The sequence below is a fragment of the Mus caroli genome, chromosome 10, assembly GCF_900094665.2.
Source record: "Mus caroli chromosome 10, CAROLI_EIJ_v1.1, whole genome shotgun sequence".
NCBI lineage: Eukaryota > Metazoa > Chordata > Mammalia > Rodentia > Muridae > Mus > Mus caroli.
Window position 1 is genome coordinate 68,312,746 of NC_034579.1, and position 14,346 is coordinate 68,327,091.

At 38.1% G+C, this 14,346-nt stretch overlaps 1 protein-coding gene across 11 annotated transcripts in view; it reads left to right on the top strand.

Annotated features, from left to right (window-relative positions):
- Nucleotides 1-14,346, top strand: part of Pcdh15 (protocadherin related 15) — a 1,443,104-nt gene that overhangs the window by 1,264,537 nt on the left and 164,221 nt on the right. For all 11 annotated transcript variants that reach the window (XM_029482520.1, XM_021175219.2, XM_021175220.2 and 8 more), the window contains one exon: nt 5,862-5,978. In XM_029482520.1, the coding sequence (XP_029338380.1) occupies nt 5,862-5,978 (117 nt within the window). The remainder of the gene's footprint in view (nt 1-5,861; nt 5,979-14,346) is intronic.

Consider the following 14,346-nt stretch of genomic DNA (forward strand, 5'->3'; position numbering starts at 1 on the left):
ATATATATATATATATATATATATGTAAAATTTATTGGAACACAGCCTGCTTTGACTGTATCCTGGAAGAAGTCAATAGAGAAAAAGTAGGTTCAAATATTTTAATTCTAAAAAAGCAGACTAAAAATATGTTTTAATCTTCCTGGTTTCCTAGATAGGTCTTCCTCTTTCCAGGCTGCTCTTCACTGTGATCCAAGGTTTCGCTAAGACTCGCAGCAGCATCCAGAAGGCATTCAGTCACTGTCGCTCATTCTGTCCTCGAAATTTAGAGGATGTTGGACTAATCCTGTGCCTCAGTCCTTTGTTTTATTCAGAGAACTCAAGTATTCCAGTGAATAAATCTGCCTGATCCGTGTCTTTTATTTATTGTGCATTTGAAACAAAACTTCTCTAATAATTATATACAGGTTCAACATCACTTTTTCTTTATTTTTTTTCTTACTTATACAAGTATAATAAAATTTCAGGCTATATTTCTAAAAGCAGATAGTTCCTTTTTTCTGGTAATTCCAGGTAGGATATGCAAATTGAAACTTTAAAACTCTCCCATACACCACTGAAGCCAACAGAATGTCTCCACTGTTCTTAACAGACAACTAGAATACAGATCCTGTTTCTCTACTACCACAACCTCCCCAAACTTGCAAACTCTCTGCTGTTTCTTTGCTTCTATCTGCAATGGCAAGCCATCCTGCTGATCATGTAATTTCACAGTATTTGAGGAAGAGATATTTGTTCTGTAAACAATCACCAAGGAGAAATTGTCTTAAAGATTCCCTCTTTGAAAAGTATGAGCAGAGGCATGGTTTCTTTTGTAAAGAGGACAAAATGAAATGGTAAAGTATTTAGTATTGAGCTCATCTAATATTTTAAACCTTGGTACATGCATAAATCAAGGGAAACTTAGAAGAACATATGCCTACATGGTGAACAAAATAAGAGTTTACAATAGATACTGGTTAAAAACTTTTCCGGTGTGACGTTCCAATAGTCTATATAATATAATAGTATAATGTATCTTATACTATTATACAATGGCACAAAAACTGTATTTTGTTGTAGATTTAGAGGGCACTGATAGACAAACCCTTATTGTGTGGAAAATACTAAATTACATACTATGGGTAAGCATCTAAAAATCAAAAAAACAGAACTCCAAAGAATGGAAATAGTGAGATCCAGTATGATGTCCTGCCTTCCAAACTAACTTACAAAAGCAAGTCAGTTCTTATAATCTAAGATATATAATCCAATTATATAATGATGTAATTGTAGAGCTAGAAAGAGTGCAGATCAGAAGAGCTGAAGGTGTTCACAGGCAAATGACACCTTCAAGAGACAAGGGACAAGTGTGTTTGCCTGTCCCAGAGTTCTCTGTGGGGCAGGAATGGCTAGACACAGGGCCTGCAATAAAAGATTGCCCATATACAGGTTCAAGTTGTGGCAAACAGTAGCTCATACAAGAACCTCATATTTTGTTCTTTCGAAGGACTTGCCTCCAGAACAAAATGTTGCTATTCCACTGACTGTAAACGAGACATTAGCTCTTCCAGAAGGAACCAATGCACAGGGCTATGGCAGCACTGACAAAGCCACAGCACCTGAGGACCATCGAGGAGAGTCCTGGCTTTGATTTGGACATAGAAGCCATGGCTTGAGGATGTAGCCACTTTTTTGGACAAGAAAAAAAAAAAAAGGCAGAACCTCTGCACACTTTAAAACTAACAATATCCATCACGTTCCTATCTAAATGGGGACATTTGAACAAAAAGATAATTATAGGAAACTAGCTATTGAAATATTGGTTGATATTTACTACCCATGCCCACTGTAACTCAAATCAATCCTCCTTCAGTTTTCTCAGACATTTTGTTGCAGAAAAAAGAGATTACAAACTCAGAAATTCTACCATCCCCTATTGAATCTAGGTGTCTTAGGCTTACTAGTGCAGTTATGGAGCATCATGACTAAAAGCAAGCTGGGGAGGAAAGGGTTTATTCAGCTTATCATTCCACCTCACAGTTGACCATCAAAGGAAGTCAAGACAGGAATTCAAACAGGACAAGAACTTGGAGACAGCCGCTGGTTCAGAGGCCATGGAGGAGCACCGCTTATGGGCTTGCTCAGTCCACATGGCTGGATGCCTCGGCTTGTCTTCCATATACACTGGAATCCTAAAGAAATAGGCATTAAAAACGGTGAAGAAATGGACTTGCTGGCTAGCGAGGGCAGAAAGAACCAGGCAAAAGACCAAAAGCTTCCTGATACACGCTTCCAGCAGAAGGTGTGGCGTTGATTAAAGCCATGTGTCTTCCAAACCCAAAGATCCAGATTAGAACGTAATCTACCTGCTTCAAATTGAGTGAAAACAGAAAACAACAACAACAACAAAAAAAAAACAAACAAACAATAAAACCTCTCACGGGTGTACCCTCCTGCTGCCTGTGCCCTGGGAGAAAAGCCAGCAAGCCCATCTGAACCGCTGCTGCAAGCTCCTTCAATACCCACAATCCCACTGGTCCCAAGAAAGCATCTCTTCCTAACAGCAGTTCCGGATTGGCTGGCATTGTCTGTGCCTGTAATCCTTGGTCTCTCAGGCAGTCCTCAATTAGGTCCTCCAGTAGGAGATGCTTTTTATGGCTATGTATGCCCCCCGCCCTGCCCCCCGCACCCCCGGTGTTTAAATAGAGGTAGCCCTGCCTTTCCTGTTACACCCTCCAACTTTGAATTCTAGCCAATTCCACATGTAGTCAAGTTGCCGTGACCAGCCATTGCACTTGACAACTAAGACAGAATCTTCAGTGATAAGTTTAGTTTTCGAAAACTATGAAAATATCAAAGAATTTGACTTCTATTTAAGAACGTCCCCAGTGTGAAGGAGGAAAACACGCTATTTGTGTAAAGGCAGGCACATCTTGAGAGCACACTCAGGAGTACAGGGATGAGAGGAGTCAGGAAGCATAACCCAAGAAAGCAGCAAGAAACAGAAGAGGGAAGACAGACCTACAGGAAACAAAGAGTGTAAGAGCTCCTGCATGGACTCTGGCGGCCAGGAATAGACCTAATTGGCACAGAAAATAGAGCCAACTGTCCTTAACTGAGAGCAGTTGGAGGAGGGCAGGGTGGCAAGACAAGTCAGTGCCCGCAGCAGACAGAATTGTCAACAGCATAGAGGTAGAACCACCTACTGCTTCACACCACTGTATCTCGGGGGGGGGGGGGGGTGTCAGAAGCGGAGGAGATTTATATCCCAATTGATTTATTTTTATAAAACACATCGTATTTGTCATCTCTTTATATTAAGTGTCCGTGTTCTTTTTTATTTTTTAGTTTGTTATTCATCTATAAACTGGACAGCAGTACAGATATACAACATCCTGGAATGGTATTCAATATATTTTCCCCCTCAAATCTACCCTTTGGTCTGAACAAAAAATGGTTTGCATGATTATTTTAAACTTTCATTTTGAAAATGAATACATAGGACTCATATTTTTCTTCCATCTAGCTAACAATAACTTGAGGTCACATCTTATTTGTAGGACGCATGGATTCAAATTACAAGCTTTACTGGTTAAAAAATAACACAGTGAGAGATGCCTGGTGTTGTTTTTGTTGAAAACCATGGCAACATTTGGAATGCTCTGCTGAAATACTAAAACTCATTTTTGTTCAGATCAACAAATATAACCACAGGAAGCAAACTATAATGGGTTTTAATGATAAAATTAACTATAGGGCAGAGGTAGAAACCTTTCCTTTTGCCAATACTGCCCTCTAGTGGTAGAGTTGAGCTTTTTGAATTTAACTGAATAATAGAACATTTGCACACAAGAGAGGTTTTGTTTTTGTTTTTTTTTTTTTTCCCCCTTTGATAGCCCCGCAGCATAAATATAATGAACTATTGATTATGCGTGTTGGCATTGCATTCCAATAAACTGTGGTAGAATGATGGGCAATCTGCCACATATTTCACCCACAATAGAGATCATAAGCCTAACACATGTAGAGTAGGCCATGAAAACAAATACTGCTACATTATAACAATATTGATTTATTCTTCATGCTGTCAATGGCAAGCAAAATAATGAGAAGGATAAGCAATGGTCCTCTGTTATTATAACCTTTGGCGTGTGTATAATCAGTTTATGAGGATGGATATCAAAACACCCAGTGTGAATTCACAAAGGTGAATCTGCCAATACCCACCTAGCAGAAAAGAAAAATGGGTCTCTTCTCTCCATACCACCAAGAACTGAATTAATGCAACTAGAAAAATACATCCTGCTACCTCACCACCAGAGAGAGTCGAATCTTCCAAAAATTCACATTCCCTTGGGCCAGAAGGGCAGGGATAAGCTACAAAACAAAAACAGATAAACAAACAAACAAACAAAAAACAGGAGCAAACTGTGTTTATCAACCTTTGGAAAGTCATGTAGTTAAACGTGTGATGCTTGATCAAACATTAAAGCAATCATTGTAGTAAACACTACTAAGTCAGAAAAACAAAGGGCACGCAGCTCTCCCTAAGTGATACTATGGTTAAGAAAAATCTTCGTCCTCTCAGAGGAATTGGTTTATTGTTTTGGGCCCTTACAAATAATTATATCAGTTCAGACAAGTTAGCATCTGTCTGGACCACCACTTTCATTTGCCAAATTATGGTTAGGAGAGTTTTCACAGGGATGTCTTTATCTGGAGTCAGATGGTATCCAATAGTGTAGCATCCAGTGCTTAGTTATCATGGCTGTAACTTAGTATCTACTCAATTATCATGGCCATAACTTAGTATCTACTCAGTGACTGGCAGTAAGCCTTTACCACCACAGTGAAATCAGATGCATATAAATTGCTTTGAAATTTTCCCTTAGGTAAATTAGCATTGCATTCTATCTGTAAGCATATGTAATTGCGAATACCATCACTGTAGTGTGCTTCAGGGAAGACTTCCTCCTCTTATTATTTTATATTCATTAAAATGAAAGTTGAAATAAAGGACATTTCACAGTTTGCTCTTGGAATCATATTAAGTATGTAGGATGTTCAAACCTGTTGTAAATGACCCAGATAGAGCTGTCTCTTGTGAGGCTACGCTGGGGCCTAGCAAACACAGAAGTGGATGCTCACAGTCAGCTATTAGATGGATTACAGGGCCCCCAATGGAGGAGCTAGAGGAAGTACCCAAGGAGCTAAAGGGATCTGCAACCCTATAGTTGGAACAACATTATGAACTAACCAGTACCCCGGAGCTTGTGTCTCTAGCTGCATATGTATCAGAAGATGGCCTAGTAGGCCATCATTGGAGAGAGAGGCTCCTTGGTCTTGCAAACTTTAGATGCTTCAGTACAGGGGAACGCCAGGGCCAAGAAGTGAGAGTGGGTGGGTAGGGCAGTGTGGGGGAGGGTATGGGGGACTTTTGGGATAGTATTGGAAATGTAAATGAGGAAAATACCTAATAAAAATTTTTTTAAAAAAGAACACAAATAAGTTTAAAAAGAAAGAAACAACAAAAGAAATAACAAAACATTCTCTTTTATCCTGTTTCCTGGGCTTTATTTGGAGAGGATGGGGAATAAGATTTCTGTGTGTAGCACTTGCTGTCCTGGAATTCTCTCTGTAAGCCAGGCTAACCTGGAACTCAGAGATCTGCCTGTCTCTGTCTCTCCAATGCTGATATTAATATCACACACACTGATATAGAGCCCTGACTTCTCTAGAGTGTCAGGTGGGAGATGAAAGGTTATGGAAAGACAAAACCGGTCCTGGTAAATAGGTTGCATGACATGAAGAGCCAAATCAACCTAACTGGTTCACTGGTCCCTTTGGCCACAGCACTAAATCTCAATTCTACTTTACAGGACATGAATGACTACCCTCCAGTGTTTAGCAAACGCATCTACAAGGGGATGGTGGCTCCAGATGCAGTCAAGGGGACACCAATCACCACCGTTTATGCTGAAGATGCTGACCCTCCTGTAAGTAGAGATGCTGGCTGATGTTGTGGGTTGAGGTTAGAAAGTGCCCCGTTCCTGGGAAAGCAGCTAGACATTGAAGACCTCTCCTCCTTTCCAGAGTTCTTGCTTACTGACTACATGTCTACAATCTGCCAGACATGTTTTATGTGACCACTGATGAAGGCAGACAGCAGAGTCTAAGCTTTTTAGTTAGATTTTAAATGTTTACTATTTGCCAATTTATCCAGCATTAATGCTAAGCACATGCAGAAATGTTTGTACTTGGAATGATGAACAGGATCCTTATTGAAGTTGAATTTTGTGTGGGAAAGATTTCATATTCATGCATTTCTGTTTTATTTATGCACGGCCTTTTTATAAGCAAATGCTAAGCCTACATACAACATATTTTTATAAACATAAATCTCACTCTCTCTTTCAGATGTATTTAGAAGATTTTTCATTAATCATGTTGAGCGTTGACCTATTTCTAAATATCCCAAGTTGCCAATCAAGATAGAGCTTTCAACTAATACGTAATTATAACACAAATGAAAAATAAATTCTTAATGTTGTTAAATTATTACATTTGATGCAAGTCAAAAAATAATAACACCAGTATAAAACACCCCGTATAAAACCTACAATTCTTTCCAATTTTTTAAATGTCTGAACAGATTTATATTTTTACTTTGAAGGAACTCATGCTAATAATGGTTTCTAGAAAATGCAAATAAACATATTAAACAAGCTATCATTGAGAAGTCTAAAAAGATTAAAGCCTTAAATCATGCCAGTGACTTAAAATTATTTCTTAGTGCTAATATGCATACTATTTCTAAAACAACTTTTACATTAAAAAAATCAATGGCAGTCATCACATTTTTCGGTTCCAGCAGCTACAAGCTGTATGAAGCTTGCTTTGATGATAACCTCTGGAAAAAAAAAAGAATATGTTAGCTTTGGAAGCAGTGGTCTTTCCCTCAGGAGCTCCTTCCTGGGGTATTAAAACACTTTTGTAACTGACTTATCCCAGCTTGGAAAATAAGCAAAAGTTCATAGCTGTAAACACATCAGTAGCAAGAAGTACCTGCTGCACACACTTCAGTATGACCCATGAGCACACCAATCATAATGAACGCCCACTACCCACTGGCTTAATCAGCTTCTGCCATCAAGAAACTCACAGACTGTCGAGACAGAACTACAGAGAGGAATTAGAACACAGGAGAAATGATAAATGAAGAGTTTAGGAGATCATTGAGTTTAAGAGTATAATTGATGTGTGGCCTAATGGTTCTGTTTCTCTGTACAGGATGCTCAAAGTCTTAGGGCAGTTGATCTTGGCACATGTGACTTTGGTACCTGGTGATCTGATTGTTTCCATGAGGGTGATAAATTATTTCTTGGTCAATGGTCTACTCTATTAAGTTACCTTTCCTAGAAGAAGTCTCTGATTTAAACCATTAGAGTTGTTTTTAGAACTTTCCCAGGTCTGCATTTCTGTGGAAGAAACTTTTAAGTTCACATCCTTAGTTCTTAGTGATTATTAATTGATGATGATAATGATGATGATGCTGATAGAGGTAGTGGTGATGATGATGATGATGATGATGACAGCTTTTCAGCAAGTAAAATAAGCACTCAGATCGTTCCATTGGCTGAGCATGCTGGCTTCACCTGCTGTATTTCCATACAAAAATCTAATTCTGTTTCCATTGAACACTGAAACAGTGACAATGTTTCACCATAGCTATTGTTCAGATTTTAGCATTGTAACCATTTCTACAGATATATTCCCTTGAATTAAAAAACCTATAGTTTAGCTGCATCCACTCCAGTGCAAAATAATAACCTGGCTCCAAGGGAATTTTCAGAAGACAAGTGCCATGTGCATAATTTTAAAATATTATAATTGAATTTTTTCTTACACTTTGATGTTGATTTCATAAAATCATATACTTTCCAGATATGTTTACCAGTGCTTTCCTCTCTCTTATTGCTAAAAATATTCACTTACCAATAGACAATAATTTTAATTTGCTGTCCTGTGGGGTTTCTGTTCCCTTATCTATTCCAGTATTTGAGCTATTATAATACTAAATTACTGCTCATATAATACAAAATGTTTATTCAGTGACCTCTGTTCTAAATTGTAAAACCTTTAATGGTAGGAAACCCATTCAACATTTGTATTCCCATATCTTAGTTTAGTAAATAATGGTCAGCTAGGAAAAATTTGCATAATGGAATAAATAGATAAGTAATGTGTATTTGTATCCTCTTCAGTGTTGGCAAGTTTGCAAGATCCACAGCAGTTTGTCTATATATATATATATATATATATATATATATATATATATATATACATTGCTGTCTCCAAGCTTCAGTTAGGTTGCTGAAGAACTGAAATTTAAGAATGATATAAATGTATCCTTAGGACAGCTTCTGTTTACGTGATACTGTTTTCAGCATCACTGCTATTCAAAAAACACCTTTATGCTTAGAGACTTACCACATCTCCTTCAAGACATCCTGTTTGATTTGAAGAAAGTGAGAACCACACATTTTCAACTATAAAGTAGCAAGAGCAAACCCTTTGAAGTGTCACAGGCAGAGGTTGAGTGCAGTCTCAGAGCCTGGGAGAACACTATATCTACTATATCTGAATATAAATTAAAAATTATAAAACGCATGTTGTGCAAAATTAAAGTGCTCTGGAGGGAGGAGCAATCTTCCAGGATTCTAACACCATTGAGACTGTCTTTTCCACTCTCCTGGGATCGCAGGATTGACTTGAAGAAATGATGGATCACAGGGAATCAACACATTGCTAACCTTTTCTTTCTATTCACTAAGGACTTCTCACTTCAAACTTGCACAAAGCAAAACTCTATGTGTAATTGCTGCAAGCATGTCTTGGTTATTTCTGAAGCTGCAGGTCATACTCTGTCATATGGAAATCTGTTCGAAGGCAGGATTATAGATGCAGTAGATTGTGCATCTATCAGCACAGTCATGGAGCAATCGACATACATAAGACATTGGCTGTTCACCCAGTTCTAAGAAATGATGCAAAGGATCCCATAGAAGCTTAACTCTTCCGAGTAACCCTTCCTTTAGTGTACATTAGATTAACAAGATTCTTGATAAGATAGGCACTAATGAAATGGCTTAATGTTAGTAACTTACAAACTTCCTTATTTTTGAAAAACTAGATAGTTTTAGAGGATTATGAAAAAAATCCCCATGAGAAAAAAATCATAAATTTATCAATAGTAATTTGCTTAAAATCCATTCCTAAACAGCAAGTATTCTTATAATATCTCTTTCAGAAGAAATAATGAGACAGTAATCACCAGTGTGATGTTTGTCATATCTTTTGATGAAGATGTGAGACTTGGCAGTTCTGGACTTAGATGAGCCACCAAGGAATATTTTAGGGAGTGTTTGTATAGGTGTCTTTAACAGCCATCCTCGCTGTTCGGGTTATCTCTGCTGATCTCTACAGAGGGGAAAAGATAGCCACTTATTTTATTTCTACAATGTGTACCTTGTGTTTTAGTAAACTGCTGTGATGTCACCAGGAATGCCAGCCAATTGACATTCCTGAGAAAGCTTACCCATCACTCTGCAGCATGTGATAGCCAGCGGTCCGTAAGAGGAGTGATCCCATTTTGTCTCACAGTTTGCTCTGTATGCAACACTGAAGGCTGCCCAGACCCAGAAATGTTACATTGTGTTTTGACTTCCTTTTAGAGTACTCCTCTGTTTCTATTCCTTTGGTATCTTTGCTCACTTACTTTTTACCACTCTTCGTTTTCCAGGCTCTGCTGTAGCATAGAATTGATTCAGGTTATTGCCAGCTTTGCCACAGAAACTATTAACTACACTGTATAGAGCACGTAGAGTATACACAGTTCATAGGTTCTTTCTTACATGGTAAAGCTGAAAACATACAATCATTGTCTACTTGCTCCGTGAATAGCTTGTAAACACTGAGATGATGTAGACCAAGCTCATGTCCCTTTGGCTTCAGAAAACTAGGTGGAAAGAACACCTTTATGGTGTTTTATACAGGTGGGGATGGGGTTTTTAAATGACAGTGGAGTATAGTTAGATTTGAAGGCAAAAAAAAAAAATGAAAACCAAAGGAAGGTTTTATAAGAAAGGTAAATATGATTCATATTGTTTAATTGATTTATCAATGCATTTTAAGTATCTGTCATGTATGGCCTCTCTGGGACATACATTATGTTATGTAGCACTATATTGGTATGTTTGAAGTAATGTGTCATGAACTGTAAGTTACTAAAAACAATTACATGGTTGCTATTTTCACTTGCAATCAATACTACAATTAATTTACAGATGAAAATGTTTCCGTCTTATTTAGAAACTGTCAAGCTTATCAAGGTTAAAGGGATATGTTTGTTTGTTTGAAAATACATTTATACATTTCTTTCATATAATATATTGGCATCACAGTTATCCTCACTCATGTTTTCCCAAATTTTCTCTACCTCCTCACCTTTCCAACTCCATGTCTTATTTCTCTCTCTCTCTTTAAAAAAAAAAAACAGACCAATTAAACAAGCAAAATAAATAAAGAAAAAGAAAAACACAGCACACAGAACACACACACTCACACACATACAGACATGCACACACTCACACATACTCACATATACACGCACTCACACATACTCACATAAAGATACATACACTCACACACACTCACATACACACTCACTCACACACACATACACACTATACTCAGAATCATACACTCACATACATTATTTCTCTTTCTCTCTCTCTGTCATACTTACACACTCACAAATACACACATGCACACACTGACAAAGATACATACACTCACACACACAATTGAAACATAGATTATAAACAATAATATACAAACAAAAGACCATTAAGGTAAAAATTATCCAAACAAAGCAATGAGACAGAAAGCCTCCAGAAATAGCATGGTGTTCATTTGGTGTTGGCTATCTACTGCTGGGCACAGATGTGGCCTTAAGTGTGGTTTTTAGACCCATGAGACTCTAGTGGAGACACTATTCTTGTTCTGCAAGGGATTGTCAATTGGAGATTGCTTCTTAGATATGGATATGAGCTATGCCCACTCCTCTTCTCAGCACTGGGACCCCTCCTGGCTTGGACCTGTGCAGGCTGCCACTGCCTCTGTGAGTTCATATGAGTGTCAGTGCCCTTACATCTAGAAGAAACTTTTTTCTTGATATCATCTATTCCCTCTGACTCTTACAACCTTAATGCTCCCTCTTCTGCAGAGATCTCTGAGCCCCGAGGGTAGGGGTTTGATGAAGACATACCTCTTAGGACTGGGCATGCCAAGGTCTCTTATGTTCTGTGCAATGTCTACTTGTAGGACTCTGAATTCCTGTCTAACTGTCAAAGGAAGCTTCTGTGATGACGACTGAGTAAGACATTGATCTATAGGTATGGCAGAGTGTCATTAGGAGTCATTTCCTTACTATGATCCTTTAGCAACAGAACAGTAGTATTTTGATTTCCCCCGAGGTCCATGGCCTATCTAGTCTCATGTTCTCAGCTACCAAACTCTGCTGGGCACTGTCCTTAAATCCAATCAAATAGTGGTCGGTTACACCCTCAACCTTTATGCAACTATTGTACCAGTATATCATTCAGGCAGACCACCAATGTAGATCAAAGGGTTCATAGCTTTTTAGGTATTTAATATTTTCCTCTGGTCGTATGCAAAGCACATGCTAGTACCATGTCAACAGGAATGAAAGTTTCTTCTTAGGCACCAGCTTATCATCTCCATATTCAATAAGGTATGGAAGTGTCGTCTTCAGCAATGGGGCCTTACTCTCAGTTTTAGAAGAACAAACAATAGCCTTGGCCATAGACTGAGTTGTTTGGGGTTGGGGGTGAGAGGTTCCTTGAGATCTCTTTGGTCAATAACTTAATTAGATGTAAACAATTCCTAGCAATGAAGGTCTCTCTAAATGGAAATAGATGTATAGTTGGGGCTTTGCCTCCTATTAGTCTGTGATTGCATTTAGATTTCTTTAAAATATGAGTATATTTCCTGAATCTTCTGGAAAACTGTAATAGGTTTCCATATAACCCCAAAAATGACCCTTATTACTACCTGTCCCTCCCCATATTCTCTCCCTTAGCCCCTTAGTTCTTTCTTCCACTTCTCCATTTAATCCTTCCATTCCAGTCTCCCTCCTGCTTCTCCAGACCTGTTTCCCCTTCCTTGGTAGAGTGTTCCCCCCCTACCCCTGCCCAGTCCTTTATAATGTACCTAATCTCTGTGGTTATATGGATTGTAGCATGTCTGTGGATGGTAGCATACATGATTTAAAGCTACCATCCACATATAAAGAGAATACATACCTTCTTAGTTGGGTTTTATTGCTGTGAAGAAACACCATGACCAAGGCATCTCTTACAGAGGAAAACATTTAACTGGGGCTGGCTTACAGTTTCAGAGATTCATTCCATTATCATGGTGGGAAGCATGGCAGCAGACAGGGAGACAGTGCTGGAGGAATTGAGAGTTCTACATTTTGATCAGAAAGCATACAGGAGATTGACTTATGCAGGCAGTCAGAAGGAGAGTCCCTCTTCCACACCTGGTGTAGCTTGAACACTAGGAGACCTCAAAAAGCCTGGCTCCACCGTGACTCACTTCCTCCAAGAAGGCTACACCAGTCCCAACAAAGCCATGTCTCCTAATAGTGTCATTTCCCATGGGCCAAACAAATTCAAACCACCACACACACACACATATATATATATATATGTCTGTTCAGGTCTGGGTTGAGCAGTGTTTCTTCTGTTTGCATTTTGTAGAATAATTTGAGGAGTATTGGCATTAATTCATCTTCAAGAGTCTTGTAGAATTGCACTGAATCTATCTGTGATTCAGAGAGAGAGAGAGAGAGAGAGAGAGAGAGAGAGAGAGAGAGAGAGAGACTTTTAATTACTGATTAATTGCTTCTCTAACCTTGATATAAATTTTAAGTTTTCCAGTTTTATGGAGTACAGATTTTTAAAGTATGTTCTTATGAATCTTTGGATTTCCTAGGTATCTGTTGTGATCTTGCCCTTTTCATCTCTACTTTTAAAAATTTACAGCCGGACAGTGGTGGCGCGCACCTTTAATCCCAGCACTTGGGAGGCAGAGGCAGGCAGATTTCTGAGTTCAAGGCCAGCCTGGTCTACAAAGTGAGCTCCAGGACAGCCAGGGCTATACAGAGAAACCCTGTCTCAAAAAAACCAAAAAAAAAAAAAAAAATTACTCTTCTCTCTTCATCTTTTAGTTAATTTAGTTAAGGATTTATTAATCTTATTCATTTTCTCAAAGAAACAACTCTTCATTTCATTGATTCTTTTAATTTTTATTTCCATTTTATTTATTTGGGCACTAAGTCTGATTATTTCTTACTGTCAATTCCCTTTTGGCTGTTCTCTCTTCTTATTGTTCTAAGGTTTCAGATATGTAGCTAACTTACAATTATGAGATAGCTCCAAAGTTTTATGTGGGTACTTAGTGCTGTGAACTTGCCTTGTAGACCTGCCCTCCTATGTCCATAAGTTTGGGTATGTTGGGTTTTTTCTATTGTAATTCAATTCTAGAAAGGTTTTAGTTTCCTTCTTAATATCTGTCTTTCCCTATCTTTCATTCAGTAGCGAGTTGTCAGTTTCCATGTGTTTGTAAACTTTTTGTAGTTTTTGTTGTTGTTGATACCCAGCTATAATCTGAAGTGTTTCAGATGGAATTCAAGGTGTTATTTCAATCTTCTTTTTGAGACTTGTGTGTCTGAGTATATGATCAATTAAAAAGTGTCACTCCATGATATAATTCACACCAGTCTTTTTCTTCTGGTAGAAATTAGGCTTGTGGAACAAGATCACAACACAGGGGGCATTTTCTACAGCAGTAGATAAAATATAACACTTCAGGTTTGGAGTTCACTCACAGACATCCAATTGGATATTATGTAGGATGCCTTATTCTAAACATCTTGTTAGGAGACAGAGAAGCAAGTCTTCTGAAAGAGATGCTTGGCGTTCTGTGAGGACTCTTGGCTTTAATCATCCATTTATGAAAGCAATGATAACTTGGCTCTCCTTATTTCTGGGTCATTTTTTCTTTTGTCGTTATTTATTTGCATCACATTTTTGTCTATCTATTTAGAATTTTTCTTTTAGGAATGATATTTAGTTGCAGATATAGATCTTATGTGAAATGTGTTAAATTTGCCTATAAATATTCCATAGTTCTCAATTTTCTGCTGAACTTCTTATAGATTGTCTCTATGGGAGTTATTCATGGCATCTTAATTTTATTTCAAGGTGTTTTGAGGTG